The sequence below is a fragment of the Rhinopithecus roxellana genome, chromosome 11 (genome assembly GCF_007565055.1).
Source record: "Rhinopithecus roxellana isolate Shanxi Qingling chromosome 11, ASM756505v1, whole genome shotgun sequence".
Classification (NCBI taxonomy): domain Eukaryota; kingdom Metazoa; phylum Chordata; class Mammalia; order Primates; family Cercopithecidae; genus Rhinopithecus; species Rhinopithecus roxellana.
The window spans coordinates 98,691,076-98,709,882 of NC_044559.1; the positions used below are offsets into that span (position 1 = coordinate 98,691,076).

Sequence of the window (18,807 nt, forward strand, 5' to 3'; positions counted from 1 at the left end):
GCAGTGGCCGGATCTCAGCTCACTGCAAGCTCCGCCTCCCGGGTTTACGCCATTCTCCTGCCTCAGCCTCCCAAGTAGCTGGGACTACAGGCACCTGCCACCTCGCCCGGCTAGTTTTTTGTATTTTTAGTAGAGACGGGGTTTCACCGTGTTAGCCAGGATGGTCTCAATCTCCTGACCTCGTGATCCGCCCGTCTCGGCCTCCCAAAGTGCTGGGATTACAGGCTTGAGCCACCGTGCCCGGCCAAGAGACACTATTTTCAAGGGGTATGTTTAGGTATCTTAAGGTGACTTAAGGTATCAGAACCTAAATGAAAATGTACATAGCTGCATAAGTGGACAGTGTGGGTGATAATCACTATATAATTCCAATTACAAAGACAGGATACCAACGATGGAACAGACTTTGCTTTAGAATAAAGGCCCTTGTCCCAGTCCACAGATCTTCTTTAGCTGGTAATTCTTTTAAATTCATCAACTATTCCTTGAGATGCAGATATGCTTTGGGAGAGTCATTATAAAGCTGTTTATCAACTCAAGACATAGCCTAGGACTGTGTCAGTAAAAAGGAGTTGAATGGAAGGAAAAGGTAGCATTGTTGGCAGTCTTCATCTTACTTCATCTCAGAAACCTGCAAAACTATCCCTTGAGTATGCCTTCAAGTTGATGCAACCAATCAAACATGTATTGAAGATCTCTGTGTGCCAAGCAGTACACTAGGTTCTTGGAATAAAACAGAGAATAAGATTTAGTCTTTGCTTCTGGTATTTTCAAGTTACCATTTTGGCTTTATCCCTGAGAGATGCATGTAATTATGTAACGTCTGTCTGAAAGGCCAATTGTCAGCAGAGAAATCTTCAGGCAAAACGCTAAATGGTATAAGAGGTTCTTGTAAAACGATAAAATTTCAGGTGAAGAACAATTTCTGAAGCTGCTAAGAACAGTGACTTAACGAAACCAAACCCTTGAATCACCTGAGGGCAACCTGATTTCCATAATCTCTTTCCAGATCTATTAAGCTAATAACATAACAGTCCTATTTATTTGGGATGATTAGGATATTAGGGTAGCAGGAGAGTCCTAGACATTTGGCAAGAGGAGGTCCTAACGAATCTTTTCCTGGTGGCCTTCTTCAGATCTACCTTCACATGTCCCAAAGTAATTCACCCTACTTTTTTGAGTTTTGGACTGTGTCAAGTCAAAATCTGCTTATTCTTTCCTAATGAGAATACACTGATACGTTTACTAAAACTACTGGCTTTTAGTTCTTAAAATCTATTTGAAATTATGTTTATATTTATTTTACTTGAATTTTCATTTTGGTGTATATAATTCTTTTGCCAAAATAAACAGAGGAAGGTTCTCTAAATATTTATTATCATTGTAAAGGGGAGGAGAGGTAGAGAAAGATGGCTGAATAGAACACTCCAGCGATTGTCCCCTCACAGGAACCCCAAACTGAACAACTATCAATGCAAGAAAGCACTTTCATAATAACAAAAAAATTAAGTGAGCAATCACACTACCTGATTTTAATGTAATATCAAGGATAGAGGCATTATCTACACCACCCCTCTCCCAGCCCCAGGCAGCACAGCATGAAGAAAGAATCTGTGGGCTTGAGAAAGAGAGCACAAAATGAGTGTGCAACATTGCATTGGAGCTCAGCGCTGCCCTGTCATGGTGGAACACAGCACAGGACAGAATTCTGCCAGTTCCCATGGAAGGAGCATTTAGGACAGTGCTGGGCCAGAGGGGAATCTTCCACCCCAGAAAGAGGAAACTGAGTCCCAGCCAGCTTCACCATTGGCTGACTAAAGTGGCTTGGGGATCAGAATAAATTTAGGTAGCAGTCAGGACACAAGGACTGCAGTCCTTGGGTAAGCCCTGGTGCTACACTGGTCTTGGAGGTTGTGATAGTTAATACTGAATGTCAATTTGATTGGACTGAAGGATGCAAAGTATTGTTCCTGGTTATATCTGTGAGGGTGTTGCCAAAGGAGATTAACATTTGAGTCAATGGACTGGAAAAGGCAGACCCACCCTCAGTCTGGATGGGCACCATCTAATCAGCTGCCAGCAAGACCAGGATAAAAGCAGGTAGAAGAACATAGAAGCACTAGACTGGCTGAGTCTTCTGGCCTCCATATTTCTCCCATGCTGGATGCTTCCTGCCCTCGAACATCTGACCCCAAGTTCTTCAGCTTTTGGACTCTTGGACCTACACCAGTGATTTGCCAGGGGCTCTCAGGTCTTTGGTCACAGACTGAAGGCTACACTCTTGGATTTCCTACTTTTGAGGTTTTGGGATTCGGACTGCCTTCTGGGTCCTCAGCTTGCAGACGGCCTAACTGTGGGACTTTACCTTGTGATTGTGTGAATCAGTTCTCCTAATAGACTCCCCTTTATATATCACATCTATCCTATTAGTTCTGTCCCTCTAGAGAACCCTGACTAATACAGAGGTGATAGACTTCAGGTGTGACAACAGCTGTGGTGGCCAAGGGTGTGCCTGTGTCACTCATCCTCCAATGCCAGGCAGTACAGCTCAGGGACTCTTTACACTTGGAGAAAGGAGAGGGAAGAATACAGAGTGCTTTGTCATGTAACTTGGGTACCAGCTCAGTCACACTAAAATAAAGCACCAGGGAGACTCCTGAACCTCCTGACTCTGTGCCTTTGTTTCTGGATAGTGTTTCTAGACCCACCCTGGACCAGCAGTGAATCCACTGTCCTGATGGGACAAACCCCATTCTGCTGAATAAAGTGGCTTTGGCCTGGAATAAACATCAGCGACAGCCAGGCAGTAGTGACTACAGGCGTGGGGTGAGCCCCAGTACTGTGCTGGGATACAAGGCTTTACATGTGACCCTGTGCAGTGCCAGCTGTCATGGTCATTAGAGTGACTGCCTTATCCCTCCCTCAACTCCAGGCAGTCTGGTGCAGAGAGAGACTTCCTTTGCCAGAAAGAGAAGGAAGAGTGAGAGACTTTTTACCTGGTAACCCAGGCAATTCTCCCTTATTTTCCCCAAATCTACCAAAGCTATGTATCAAGGAGTCTATAAGCTTTGCAGCATTCCAGGGCTTAGGGCACTCCCTAGTGCTAAAATGGCTGCAGTTACTATAGGCTTAAGTCACAACACTCAATCTCTTTTGAATTCTTGGAAAGTCCTCTCAAAAAGGATGGCTAAAAACAAGCCTATACTGTGAAGACTGGAATAAATACCTAACTCTTCGATGCCCAGGTATCAACAAATGTCTACAAGCATCAAGGATGTCCAAGAAAACATTACCTCACCAAATGGACTACATAAGGCATCAGTGACCAGTCCTGGAGTGATGGAGATATACGACCTCTCAGACAGGGAATTCAAAATAGCTGTCTTGAGGAAGCTCAGTGAATTTTTTTTTTTTTTTTTTTTTTGAGATGGAGTTTCACTCTTGTTGCCCAGGCTGGAGTGCAAGGGCACGATCTTGGCTCACTGCAACCTCCGTCTCCCAGGTTCAAGCCATTCTCCTGCCTCAGCCTCCAGCCTCCTGAGTAGCTGGGATTACAGGCATGTGCCACCATGCCTGGCTAATTTTGTATTTTTAGTAGAGACAGGATTTCCCCATTTTGGTCAGGCTGGTCTCGAACTCCTGACCGCAGGTGATCTGCCTGCCTTGGCGTCCCAAAGTGCTGGGATTGTAGACAGGCATGAGCCACTGTGCCCAGCCTTTTTTTTTTTCCAGAAGGGTTCTCACTCTGTTGCCCAGGCTGGAGTGTAGTGGTGCAATCACAGCTCACTGCAGTCTTGACCTCCTGGGCCCGGATGGTCATACCACTTAAACACTGCAAGTAGTTGGGATCACAGGTGTGTGCCACCATGGCCAGCTAATTTATTTTTATTTTTTGTGGAGACAGAGTCTCTCTATGTTGCCCAAGCTAGCTCAATGCACTTCAAGATAACAAACAGCAGAATTTTATCAGATAGATTTAACAGAGATAAAAATAATTTTTAAAAGTCAAGCAGAAATTCAGGAATTGAAAAACTTAATTGACAAACTAAAAATGCATCAGTCTCTCAATAGCAGAATGGATCCAGCTGAACAAAGAATTGATGAGCATGAAAACAGGCTCTATGAAAATTCAGTCACAGAAGAAAAAACAAACAAAAAAGAATGATGCATATACCTACAAGATCTAGAAAATAGCCTCAAAAGGACAAATCTGTTATTGGCCTTGAAGAGAATGGTGAGACAGAGAGAGAGAGAGAGGGAGGGAGAGAGAGAGAGAGAGAGGGAAAGGCGGCGGCAGGGAAGGAGGGAGGGAAATCAGGGTAGATCATTTACTTGAAGAAATAACAACAGGGAACTTTACAAACCTAGAGAAAGATATGAATATCCAGGTATAAGAAAATCAAAGAACAAGCAGATTCAACCCAAATAAGACTACCTTAAGGTATATAGTCATCAAACTCTCAAAGATCAAGGATAAAGAAAGGATCCTAAAGGCAGTGAGAGAAAAGAAGCAAAGATAAAGACTTTCCCAGACAAACTAAAGCTGAGAGATTTCATGAAAAATCAGGCATATCTTATAAGAAATGCTAAAGGGAGTTTTTCAGTATGAAAGAGAAGGACATTAATGAGCAACAAGAAATCATTTAAATGCATACAACTCACTGGTAAATGTAAGCACACAGACAAATACAGACTATCCTAACACTGTAATTGTGGTGTACAAACCACTTATACCTTTGTAGGAAGACAAAGAGAAACCTATCAAAAATAATAAGTACAGCAACTTTTTGAGATGAATAGTATAAAAAGATATAAACAGAGGCAACAAAAGTCAAAAAGTGGGGAGGATAAAGTTAAAGGATAGAGTATTTCATTTTCTTTCTGCCTGTTTCTTTGTAATCAGAATGAAGTTGTCATCAGTTTAAAATAAATGATTATAAGGTGTTATTTGCAAGTCTTATGGTAAGCACAAAAACCTATAATAGATATACAAACTATTAAAAGCAAGAAATTAAACATACTACCAGAGAAAGCACTTTTTTTTTTTTTTTTTTTTTTTTGAGACAGAATCTCATTTTGTCACCCAGGCTAGAGAGCAATGGTGCTATCTCGGCTCACTGCAAGCTCCGTCTCCCAGCTTCACACCATTCTCCTGCCTCAGCCTCCCGAGTAGCTGGGACTACAGGCACCCACAATTCTCCCACCTCAGCCTCCTGGGTAGCTGGAACTACAGACACATGCCATGATGCCCAGCTAATTTTTGTATTTTTAGTAGAGATGGGGTTTCACCATGTTGGCCAGGCTGGTCTTGAATTCCTGGCCTCAAGTGATCCACCTGCTTCAGCTTCCCAAAGTGCTGGGATTACAGGCATGAGCCACTGTACCCAGCCAGGAAGAAAAATCACTTTTTTTTTTTTTTTTAGAAGAAATTTTGCTCTGTCACCTAGGCTGGAGTGCAGTGGCATGATCTTGGCTCACTGCAAGCTCTGTCTCCCGGGTTCACACCATTCTCCTGCCTCAGCCTCCTGAGTTGCTGGGACTACAGGCACCCGCCACCATACCCAGCTAATTTTTTGTATTTTTAGTAGAGACGGGGTTTCACCATGTTGGCCAGGCTGGTCTTGAATTCCTGGCCTCAAGTGATCCACCTGCTTCAGCTTCCCAAAGTGCTGGGATTACAGGCATGAGCCAGCGCGCCCAGCCAAGAAAAATCACTTTCATACAAAGAAAGACAAGAAGAAAGAAAGGAAAAGAGGACAAACAAAACAATCAGAAAACAAATAACAAAATGGCATAGTAAGTTCTTACTATTACTGTACCCAGCCAGGAAGAAAAAAATCACTTTTTTTTTTTTTTTTTTAATTTAGAAGGAATTTTGCTCTGTCGCCCAGGCTGGAGTGCAGTGGCGTGATCTTGGCTCACTGCAAGCTCTGTCTCCCGGGTTCACACCATTCTCCTGCCTCAGCCTCCTGAGTTGCTGGGACTACAGGCACCCGCCACCATACCTGGCTAATTTTTTGTATTTTTAGTAGAGACGGGGTTTCACCATGTTAGCTAGGATGGTCTCGATCTCCTGACCTTGTGATCCACCCGCCTCAGCCTCCCAAATCACTGGGATTACAGGCATGAGCCAGCGCGCCCAGCCAAGAAAAATCACTTTTATACAAAGAAAGACAAGAAGAAAGAAAGGAAAAGAGGACAGACAAAACAATCAGAAAACAAATAACAAAATGGCATAGTAAGTTCTTACCTAGCAATAATAACACTGAATGTAAATGGACTAAATTTTCTAATCAAAAGACGTAGAGTGGCCAAATGGATTTAAAACCAAGACTGAATGATATGCTGTCTACAAAAAACGCACTTTACCTATAAAGACACATACAGACTAAAATAAAAGGGATGAAAAAAGATATCCCATGCAAATAGAAGCCAAAAAAAAAAAAAAAAAAAAAGAACAGGAAGAGCTATACTTAGATAAAATAGATTTCAAGATAAAAACTGTAAAAAGAGACAAAGAAGGTCATTATATAATGATAAAGGAGTTAATTCAGCAAGAGGATATAGAAATTATAAATATATACATACCAAATGCTGGAGCACCCATATATATAAAGCAAATATTATTAGACGTAAAAAGAGAGATAGACTCCAATACAATAGATGGGGACATTAACACCCCATTTTCAGCATTGGACAGATCATCTAGAAAGGAAATCAACAAAGAAACACTGGACTTAATCTACTACAGACCAAATGACCGTAATAGACATGTACAGAACATTCTATCCAACACCTGTAAAATACACATTATTTCCTTAGCACATGGAACATTCTCAAGGATAGAACACATGTTAGGCCACAAAACAAGTCTCAAAAAATTTAAAAAAATTTGCAATCATGTCAAGTCTCTTTTCTGACCACAATGGAATAAAAATAGAAATCAATAGCAAGAGAAACCTTGGAAACTATGCAAACACATGGAAATTAAACAATATGCTCCTGAATGACCATTATGTCAATGAAGAAATTAAAAAGAAAATTTTAAAAATTTCTTGAAACAAAAGCAAATGGGAACACAACACACTAAAACCTACGAGAGACAGCAAACGTAGTACTAAAAGAGGAGTTAATAGCAATAAATGCCTACATCAAAAAAGCAGGGAAACTTCAAATAAACAACTGAATGAGGCAGCTTATAGAATTAGAAAAGCAAAAGTAAACCAAACTCAAAATTTATAGAAGAAAATAAATAGTAAACATCAGAGTAGGAATAAATTAAATTGAGACTAAAAATGTACTACAAAAGATCAACAAGACAAAAAGTTGGTTTTTGAAAAGATAATCAATAAGCTTTTAACCAGACTAACTAAAAAAAGAGAAGACCCAAATAAATAAGATCAGGGATGAAAACAAAGACATTACAACTGATTCTGCAAAAATTCAAAGACTCATTAGAGACTGTGATGAGCAACTACTATATGCCAATAAATTGGGAAACCTGTTAGAAATGGATAAATTACTAGACACATAAAGCCTACAAAGATTTAATCATGAAGAAACAGAAAACGTTAATAGACTATTAATGAATAACAAGACATAAGTAGTAATAAAAAGTCTCCCATTAAAGAAAAGCCCAGGACCTGATAGCTTTACTGCTGAAATCTACCAAGCATTTTTAAAAAAAGAACTAATATTAATCCTACTTATATTATTCCAAAAAAATATTGAGGGAACACTTCCAAACTCATTCTATGAGGCCAGTGTTACCCTGATACCAAACCCAGACAAAGGCACACACACACACAAAAGCAAACTACAGGCCAATATTTCTGATGAACATAAATGCAAAAAATCTTCAAATACTAGCAAACCATATATAACAACATATTAGAAAGATCATTCATCGTGATCAAATGGGAGTCATTACCCAGGGATGCAAGGATGGTTCAACACATGCAAATGAATCAATGTGATACATCATATCCACAGAAAAAAGGACAAATCCATATGATCATTTAATTCATGCTGAAAAAGCATTCAATAAAATTCAATATCCTTTCATGGTCAAAAAACTAGTAGAGAAGGAACATACCTCAATACAATAAAAGCCGTAAACAACAGGCCCACAGCTAGTATCATACTCAATGGGGAAAAACTGAAAGCCTTTCCTCTAAGATCTGGAGCAAGACCAGGACACCCACTTTCATCACTTTCATTCAACATAGTACTAGAAGCCCTAGCCAGAGCAATTAGACACGAGAAAGAAATAAAGAGCATCCAAATTAGAAAAGAAGTAGTTAAATTATCCTTATTTGCAGATGATAAAATCTTCTATTTAGAAAAACATAAGGACTCCTCCAAAAACCTATCAGAACTGATAGAACAAATTTAGTAAAATTCAAGATACAAAATCAACATATAAAAATCGGTATCATTTCTATGTCCCAACAGCAAATGCGGAAAGGGGAACCCTCATACACTCTTGGTAGAAATGAAAATTAGTACAGTTACTATAGAGAAAAGTATGGAGGTTCCTCAAAAAACAGAATACTATATGATCCAGAAATCCCACTGCTGGGTATACATCCAAATAAAATGAAGAAAATCAGTATTGCAAAGTGATATTTGCACTCCCTTGTTTATTGCAGCACTATTCATAGTAGCCAAGATATGGAATCAACTTGTGTCCATCAGCTGATGAATAGATAAAGGAAATATACACACAATGCAATATTATTCAGCCACAGAAAAGAATGAAATCCTGTTTTGTTTTGTTTTTTTTTCCAAAAACATGGATGGAGTGGGAGACATTATCTTAAGTGAGGTAAGCCAGGCATGGAAAGATAAATTTAGCATATTCTCACTCATGTGGGAACTGAAAAACAACTGAACTCATGGAGATACAGAGTAGAACGATGACTTCAGGAGGCTGGAAAGAGTGAGGATAAAGAGGGGATGGTTAATTGGCACAAAAATACAGTTAGCTAGAAGGAATAAGATCTAGTGTCTGGTAGCACAATAGGGCAACTATAGTTAACAATAATTAGTTAACAATAATTTATAGTTAACAATATATTTCAAAAGAATTAAAAGAGTGGAACCGGAGTGTTGCAAACACAAAGAAATGATCAATGCTTGAGGTGACACATAACCCAACTACTTTGATTTGATCATTACACATTGTATAATTGTATCAAAATATCACATATACCCCATAAATATGTACAATTATTATGTATCCATAATTATAAATTAAAATATTCTTATTACCTTCTGATAGTTTCCAAGAACATGATTTGTTCCTTTTTCTTAACACACACCCTTTTTTGAAGCTAAAAATATGCATTCTTGGGTTCTATATATAAGAAGCATTTCGAGTTGGAATAGCAATGAAAGAGATGATCTATGCAGTGTTGTTTGCAAGCAACTGATCACAACCAGTTACAGATCTATGTGTTCCTTCTCTACTGCCAGTGTTTTACTTGACTGGACTTTGAGGGCAGGGGAATGAGATGATCTAAAACTACAGAGTGTCAGATCAGTCTTCTTGTCCAGTTCTGCCACAAACCTCATTGGAAAGACCATTCAGTGTGTATTTGGGCTTTCCTTCCTCATTCAGTGGAATGGCAGGAATAGACATACAAGACTCCAACTTGTCCCTTCAGTTCTTTGAAATCGGTGGATTTTAATTTGCTGTGGCTTCCACTGGCCACCAAATTTGGCGCAAAGCTGAACATGACTTTTCTTACCCCTCATGTCACTCTATTATCTGCTAAAATTTTATTGCTTTATTAGATCTCAAACTTACACCTACTTGATATTTTTACATGTATACTTAGCCTCTTATTTTTTCTTTTAATATTTAGTGTCTGCATTTGATTCAGAAAGATATTTTTCAGCCCTATCAAATTCAAAAGTAGCTTAGAATTAGAAAATTGTTCCTAGCAGGAGTTTATCTCACCAGCTGCTGTCTCGTAAACCTGTTTAGTAGAGTCATATTTCATAGAGCTGCCTTTTAGATTTTTACTTTGCATGGCTTAATTCCACTTCTCATTATGTCCCATCTTTAGTTCTTTCGATCTGTAACTATACTCCAATCCACTAGAATTCTCAAGCTGAAATAACATTTTATACCCCCACCGCCCCGATTTATAAAATATATTTTATAGGCAGTTGCAATTTAAGATCAGAGTTGAACCAAAGCCAATGTGAAATCCCTTGGGAGGAGACACCAAACTCAATCACTTGAAACTTAATCTCAATTTTCCCTCTTTTTCTTTCTCTCCTTTCTCTTTCTTCTTCCTTCCTTCTTTTCTTCCTTCCTTCCTTCTCTCTTCTTTCTTCTATACATACACACTTTCATATTTTCAATTACAAACAGAATTGCAAAACATAAGAATCAAACTAGCACTAAAATCAAGGTACTACTTTTGTACGTATATTAAAGTTATATGAATGTTATATGAATAGGTATTTTCTGGAACAGGAGACAGTAGAGCAGTAAGGTATCTACAAATGCATCTGACCCTCTGAGAAGCTCTGCTTAGCCCCCACCTGCCTAATGTGAGCTTAAAAACCTGCCTTGGACAAAGTTGCTTGACCTCTTCTACTGCTCTGCTTTGCTGATGCTTCGATCTGTGTTCAACTTTGCATCTTGGCCCCACTGTTCTCCCACCTCATTAAATGATAACATTGTCCAGTATTGTATTCCTTAATTTTTATTTTTTTGAGAAATGAATCCAAACATTCTTTCACTTACACTAATTTCTCATAGTGTGCAAAAGAAAGAGGAAGATGATAAGGAGAAAGCAAAGAAGAAAAAGGAAAAGAGAATGAAAAAGAAGAGATAGACTACTCTTGGCATTTCTTCCTTAATATTTCTTTTACTTTTGATTTTTTATTTTTTATCTTATTCATTTTAAATTTTAAATATCTACTTACAGCAGATTATTTTTAGAATCAGATTAAAATTTTATTTTCCCTTATTACAAACTCATTTTTATATTCTTTCTTGAGACAAACTGGCAGCCTATATTGCTTATTTTTATTTGCTTTTAAAAGCTGCTATTATTCTTTAGTACCCTGGGATACCAATGTGATGATCTCTCACTGGTTCTTGTAGATAGTTATACTCACAACATGCCTATGGCTTCATGGAAATGAACATTTGCCACAGCTGCATAGGAGCTTACTCAAATGGGTGACACTAAATCTAACTAAAATAACAATCAAAGTTCTAGCAAGACTATCAGGCAAATGAGTCAGAAGTTAAAATTAGCATTAAAGTTGTAGGGGTCCTTTTAGAATCAAAATTTCTAAATGATTTGTTTTGGAATTTGCAGTAGTTAGAAATGCTAATTTATACAGCAGAGGAAAACATAAATACATAATAGGGCAAATGTGGCTTACTAAAGCTCTTGTAAGCAAAATTTAGGGACCTTAGCAGACAGTAATACTAATATGACTCAAATTAGAAATGTATTATAACCTCAAAAGTATCTTAATCTTCAAAAATGGACTTTTAACATCTTCCATGGAGAATGCAATAGCCCTGCTATACTCTGCTTTGATGAGACTACACTCAAATATTGTGTTCAGTTCTGGTCACCTCAACTTGAGATGGCACAGACATGTTGAAACATGCACAGGAGAGGGCGGCCAGGTTGGTAAGGGGAACAATAGAAGGAGGTAGCAATGATATACCTGAAAAAAAATAAAATAAAACCAAGAAGTAATAGAAAAAGTATTTTTAAATATCTGAAAGATTGTCACACAGAAAAGGCAGATTTTGTTCCAAATACTATGTAGACTGTAGTCTTCCCATCAACGTGGTCAAATATACCAAATCTTGACTCAATGAGTAGAAGCTACAGGAAGTTCAATAACGTGAAGAATTTTTAAAGACAGAATTGTCCAAATGTACTAGGCGGTTTAAGAATTAAAGAATTCTCATTATTTGAAGGGCTTGGGCACAGGAGATCCTAAGCAGATGAGATTCTAGCAGATGTTTGTTCAGACTGAGTGACCTTTAAGGAGTCCTTTTCAACAATTAAATTCGGCAATACCACAAAATCAAAAGCCATTTGATTCCAACAGCCCTGGACATACTAAAGTAAGGGCCAAAGATTTTAAAGAAAAGATGGATAAAATGAGAATTTAAAATTGCCAATTTCAAATTCCCAAGCTGAGATAAACACATTTCTAGTTAAGTAACGAGGTCAATTAAGTTCAAATTTACAGATTCAAAATCTCCATTTTTGAAATTATTTGGTTAGTTATTCATATGTATAAGGCTGTTAGATAGTCCATTCAAACTTGGCCTCTCATCAATGGGGATAATTTTGGACATTTTGTTAATGACCAGTACATTTTTAGGTCTATGACTGTCATACTATGATTCCTAATAATTTCATTTGACAAACATACTTTTGACATCATGTTTTGTGTGTGTAAACATCTATGTAAGAATATTATTTTTTCTTTTATCTTCTGCACAGAAGAAGTTACTCTGAAATGTATGAGAAGGCAAAGAAATCTAATGACAGTAGGCATATTACTCTCAAAGTCCTAAAGACCGTAACAAATATTATCCATCTGGGGATAGAAGGGAGGTAAATGTATAGCTGATGTTTCAGAGAAAAAGAAAGAAAAGCGAGTAAAAGTCTTTAGCATTAATCAAAACAACATTTACAAACATTAGGCCAGATCCTCCAGGGACCCTAAATGACCATCAGGACATTAGCTTATTGGAGTGTGTAGTCCCTGGTCACAATGCATTTTAGTGGGAAGTCATTGACTGGATAACAAAAAGACTAAAGTGGCTTCGGACCAGGTAGGCTTTCCCACTCTGTAGGTTCCCACTGAAATTTGTGCAACTCAAAGAAAGAAATCATATAAATTAAAATAGGGAAGATTACTTAAAGGCAAAAAAAAGACTAGCAACACTAAGACTAACCCAAAAGAAAGCTACTACATGAGAGGTGGCAAATGGAGGTCACAATAGGGTAGAATGTATTTGATGATCTCCCATCATTTGGGAGATTCAAATGATGCAAGAAAAACAGTTAAATATAATTTTCCCATGGTAAATATTTTGTTATTTCAGTGAAACTCCAAAATGTGTCATCTGTACAATATTTACTCACTATAAAAATGCTTATTTTCCAATGGACCTTTTAAAGATGCCATTCATTGATATATCTGTATATCATGACCTGGTCAAAGTATTGGTTTCTAAGCAAGACAGAAACCAATTTCTGAAAACACTAAAGTATAGCTATAATAATATTTTGATCTCTTTCATTAAATCATTATTGAAAATTTCTATTTCAAAAGCTTTTTTTCAGGTTGTTTTCATTATCAGTTCAAGATCAAAAGCTGCTTTTTCTACAAAGTTTAACAGAATGGGCAAATCTTAGGGCATTTAAAAGGATTTCCTATAAGGAACCTTCTCTTGTTTTAAAAAATAATGTAATCATAAATACTAATCACTTTTCTCTTTCTAGATTTCAGATGCAAACAATAAAAACATCAGTATTCCGTTTGATAGAAACAAATAGAAGGCAAGTAATCCAGATAATTAGTGATACTTTTATATTTTAAAGTTAGGAAACGGGTTTAAGAGGATTCAAAGAGACTTAAAAAGGAGAGCTAATAGTACCAGATATACATTATTTAAATAATACACAAATTAATAGTCTCAAGATAATATGAAAAATTAGTAACTCAAGGAAATATTATATTTCAAAGATAAGAAATGAAAGATAAAGTTGGTAGTAGTTAAGTTGCATCACAATAAAAATTTACAAATACCTTCTTCAACATCTGAGATATATTCGCCATCACTGAGCATTTCAGGGACATTGGCTTTACGAACTGCATGATTTAAGTGAACAATATAAGTGGATGAAAAATACATACTTTTGATATTACAACAAAACATTTCAATATTCCTGAAAAACATTTTTGCAATGGACTTTCTTCAGGAAGCAAAGGAAATACACACTCACTTATAATTATTGTGAACTCAAAGAACATTTTCATACCTTCATCATCAGACATATCAAGAACTTCATTCATCGTTTCTGGAACATTCATTTTGTGCTTCTCTGTGACGGTCTAGTAACAAAAAAGCAGTCATTTTAGTGTGAGCAGACTGTACATTTTAGTGGGCCTTTTCATTTATCTCTGAATTAATCAGTTTCTTGTGGAACGCATGTGTTGAATATCCTGAATCTCCCACATGTAAAATGACATCAAAATTGTTGTCCCTTAGTGGCACAAAGGTTGTCACCATATACAGAACACAGGAGTACACAATGAAAGAATTATAGTGGCAAAGCACCACAGCTTAAAAGATTTAGGTCTCTAATAAAGCTTTTCAAAGGAAAAGAGAAGATTCTGCCCCTCCTACTCCACTGCTGTACTTTTTCATGGTCTGATGAATCTGCCACCCCATTCCATGAAAGGTCTTGGCTGAGGAAAAGCCAAATGAACTGCAAGAAATATGTGTCTATTACTTGTGCCAAGCTTTCCATCTATTTTGTGTTCTCCTCTTATATGTAATTTAAAATTCCTAGGATAAATGAAAATATTAAAATAATATTTACAACCATAATCTTTACAACAATGTGTATGAAAAAATACTTTAAAGGTGATGCATTGGCAGATCATTTCAGCCTTCCCCAAAATCTAAAGAACAGTATATTATGCAGCAAATGTCTACTGCCTCTTTTACTTGCTCTTTAATAGCTTAGATTATATCCATCCAAAAGACACTGTCAGCATCACTGATAAGAAATTCTTAGACCATATCCATCCAAAAGACATTGTTAGCATCACTGGTAAGAAATTCTTAATGACTTTAGTTTAAAAGAGAGTTTTTTTTTTTTTTAATTCTCAGCATACGAGACACTAATGGTACAAGGGAAGACACACACACACACGTTTAAATAAGACAACTGAAAAAAAGCCAGGTTGTTAAAACTAAAAAAAGGTACAAATTCACAGTTTCTTAGAGATAATACTTGGTAATGTGATTTCTACCCCATCCCCAATTATTGTGTTGAAATAAAGCATTATTTGATGTCTTTTCCAGCATGTAATACTGCAATGGAGCAGTTTTAAAAATAAACTTTTATTTTTAGAAGAGTTTGAGATTTATAGAATAATTGTGAAGATAGTATAGACAGGTCCTATATACCCCACACCAAGTTTCCCCTATTATTAAAATCTTTATTAATTTTATTATTATTGAGACCGAGTCTCGCTCTGTTGCCCAGGCTGGAGTGCAATGGCATAATCTCGGCTTGCTGCAACCTCCGCCTCCCAGGTTCAAGCGATTCTCCTGCCTCAGCCTCCCGAGTAGCTGGGATTACAGATGTGCATGGCCAAGCCTGGCTAATGTTTGTATTTTTAGTAGAGATGGGTTTTCACCACGTTGGCCAGGCTGGTCTTGAACTCCCAACCTCAGGTGGTCCACCTGCCTCAGCCTCCCAAAGTGCTGGGAATACAGGCATGAGCCACTGTGCCTGGCCTATTATTAAAATATTTTATTAGCATGGAAAATATCACAATTAACGAAGCAACATTGATACATTATTATTAAAGTTTATATTTTATTCATTTTTCTTTAGTTTCTGCTTAATGTCCTTTTTATGTTCCAGGATCCCATCGAGGATACTGTATTACATTTAGTTGTGTCTCCTTAGTTTCCTCTGGGCTATGGCAATTTCTCAGACTTTCCTTGTTTTTTAAAAAAAATTAATGTAAAGTTCCAGGTTAAATGTGCAGGACGTGCAGGTTTGTTACATAGGTAAACAAATGTGTGCCATGGTGGTTTGCTGCACCTATCAACCCATCACCTAGGTGTTAAGCCCCACATGCATGAGCTATTTATCCTGATGCTCTCCCTCCCCGCCCCCAGGCCCTAGTGTGTGTCCTTCCCCTCCCTGTGTCCACGTGGTCTTATTGTTCAGCTCCTACTTATAAGTGAGAACATGTGGTGTATGGTTTTCTGTTCCTCTGTTAGTTTGCTGAGGATAACAGCTTCCAGATCCATCCGTGTCCCTGCAAAGGACATGATATCATTCCTTTTTTATGGCTACACAGTATTCCATGGTGTATATGTACCACATTTTCTTTATCCAGTCTATCATTGATGGGCATTTGGGTTGATTCCACATCTTTGCTATTGTGAATAGTGCTGCAATGAACATACACATGCATGTATCTTTGTAATAAAATAACTTACATCCCTTTGGGTATACACTCATTAATGGGACTGCTGGGTCAACTGATATTTCTGGGTCTAGGTCTTTGAGGAATTGCCACACTGTCTTACATAATGGTTGAACTAATTTATATGCCCACCAACAGTGTAAAAGCATTCCTATGTCTCCAGCCTCGTCAGCATCTGTTGTTTTTTGCCTTTTTAATAATTGCCATTCTGATTGGTATGAGATGGTATTTCATTGTGGTCTTGATTTGCATTTGACTTTCCTTGTTTTTGATGACCTTGACAGTTTTGCAGTGTACTGGTCAGATATGTCCATCAGCTGGGGCTTGTCTCATGGGGTTTTTTTTTTTTTTTCTTTTCTTTTCTTTTTTCCTTTTAATGAATAGACTGGGGCTGTATGTTTTAGGGAGGAAGATCATAGAGGAAAAGTGCCATTTCATCACATTGTATCAAGGGTACATACCATCAACATGACTTATCATTGTTGATGTTGACCTTGATCATATGGCTGAGGCAGGATTTGTCAGGTTTCTCCATTGTAAAGGTACTTTATTTCCCCCTGCTTCCATACTGTTTTCTTTGCAAAGAAATCATGATGTTCAGCCCACACGTAAGCAGTGGGGAAGTATGTTCCACTTTGAGAGTGAAGTATTTTCATACATTATTTGGAATTCTTTTGCTTGAGACATTTGTATCTTCTTTTCCATTTATTGAATTACTTATGTATAATAGTATGAATTCATGGATAGTTATTTTACAGTTTGTACCATACTTCAATACTATTATATTTATTTATTTTTGCTCAAATTGTTCTGGCTATGGCCATTAGGAACTCTTTTAGTTAATTCCTATGTCCCTTCGACATACCCCCCACCATTGTGTCTCTGTATTAGTTTATTTACTTTTGTTGGGGGAGGGAGGAGCATTTCCTTACTTTTTGACACTCTAAGATGTTCCAGGCTCATCTTATATATTTCCTTTGCTAGCCTTAGATTCAGCCATTTCTCCAAAAAGCACTGTTTGCTTTTAGTAGAGAATGGTATTAGCAACCAACATCTGCGTGCTAGAGGTATTGTGCTCCTTACATATGAAGTAATTGGGTATTTTAAACAATGCAGTTTTGATAGATACAATCCACATCTTTTGAATATCAGCTTCTATCCATTCAGTTTGGTATGCTGTGTTGATTGTAGTCTAATTAACTAAACCATCTCTCTCAGCATTGCCACATCATGTATTTTACTAATATGGAAAAGACATTCTCTTTGTTTTGAAAAACTGAAGTCTGCTTATAGAGTCAATGGCTGCTGGAGTCCCAGTAACTGGCTATACAAATACCATGCCCGTGGTGGAGGCTGAGCTATAGTTATTAGCTTAAAGTCATAGACTCCACCCTGAATTACATCAGTCCTGTCTGAGCTAGTTTACATGTAACCACTAAAGCAAGGCTGACAAGGTGGTGTCTCAGCTTGAGATAATGTACCAAATACCACAATGCTGGACAAAATTTTAGAGATTTCTATGGACTGTTTTTTAATTGATGTGAACACTTCTTTTAGTGGAAGCCTTATTTTCTTCACTAGGCAAACTGGACCTTTCCAATTAGCATGCATAGTGTCTTCTCTTTTTTGCAGAAAGTCACCAACAAGGATGGCTGATGATGTTGAGAGTGAAAAGGCACTACTCCCGTACACATTCTGTCTTCTCATGGGAACCTGATGGAGCTCTGAGACCTTTCTCTGTCTTTCAGTCAATTTTTTGAAGTTATAACTTTATTTTGTTCTTAACTCTACTTTTTCTTAAAGCTTTTTTGATTTTGAAGAAACGTTTTGAAATTTCCTAATAGGTAAGAAAGTAATTTACATTCAACCAAATAAGATATTTATTTTGAACTTTTACATGTCTCAAGTCTTTTAACATTGAAATAGAAGTATTAATGTTATCTATTTACCGCAATGATTTCAAATCTTTATAGCATTGTGACACTTGGCTGTCGTTAAATGGTTTGCCCTCTTCTCCTTTTCTATCCTAGATAGAGCTACATGGGATATAAAATTAAAGGTAATAAACATTATTGGTTTGAACACTTTTTTTGAGAACTTGATAGATTTTAATATAATAAAGTCCTCAAGAGGTGTATGAAAGCAACATGTGGAAATTTATCTCTTAGACAAAGTATATCTTGAAGTTCAGAATGTGTGCTGGTTGATAATCATTGTTCTACTCCATTGAAACAATTGTTTTCTCTTTCACAAATTACAAAATTTTTCTACCATAATCAGCAGGCTTGTGAGTAAAACTGCCAGAAAACTCAAACTGCAGGTAGCTACAGAGACCCTCAACCCTTTTGTGAAACCCATTTTTCACAAAAAGCACTGGGTATACAAACTAATTTGCAGATGCTAACCATTTTCTCCTTCACGTTGGAAAGTGGTTGAAGAGAAAAGGGGACAGAGCTGATAATTCAAAATGTTCCAGAGTCCTATATTTACCTTGTTAAGAGTCAACCTCAGGCCTACGTGTTGAGTTATGGAATTAGGAATAACTCAAATAAGCCTCTGATACCA

The 18,807-nt window shown here is 37.3% G+C and overlaps 1 protein-coding gene across 3 annotated transcripts in view; it reads right to left on the reverse strand.

Annotated features, from left to right (window-relative positions):
- ANK3 (ankyrin 3) overlaps nucleotides 1-18,807 on the reverse strand; it is a 707,809-nt gene that overhangs the window by 128,387 nt on the left and 560,615 nt on the right. For 2 of the 3 annotated variants that reach the window (XM_010364951.2, XM_010364950.2), the window contains 2 exons: nucleotides 14,049-14,121; nucleotides 13,816-13,878 (listed from right to left, as the gene is read on the reverse strand). In XM_010364951.2, the coding sequence (XP_010363253.1) occupies nucleotides 13,816-13,878; nucleotides 14,049-14,121 (136 nt within the window). The remainder of the gene's footprint in view (nucleotides 1-13,815; nucleotides 13,879-14,048; nucleotides 14,122-18,807) is intronic. The other variant, XM_030941096.1, reaches the window with a different exon arrangement.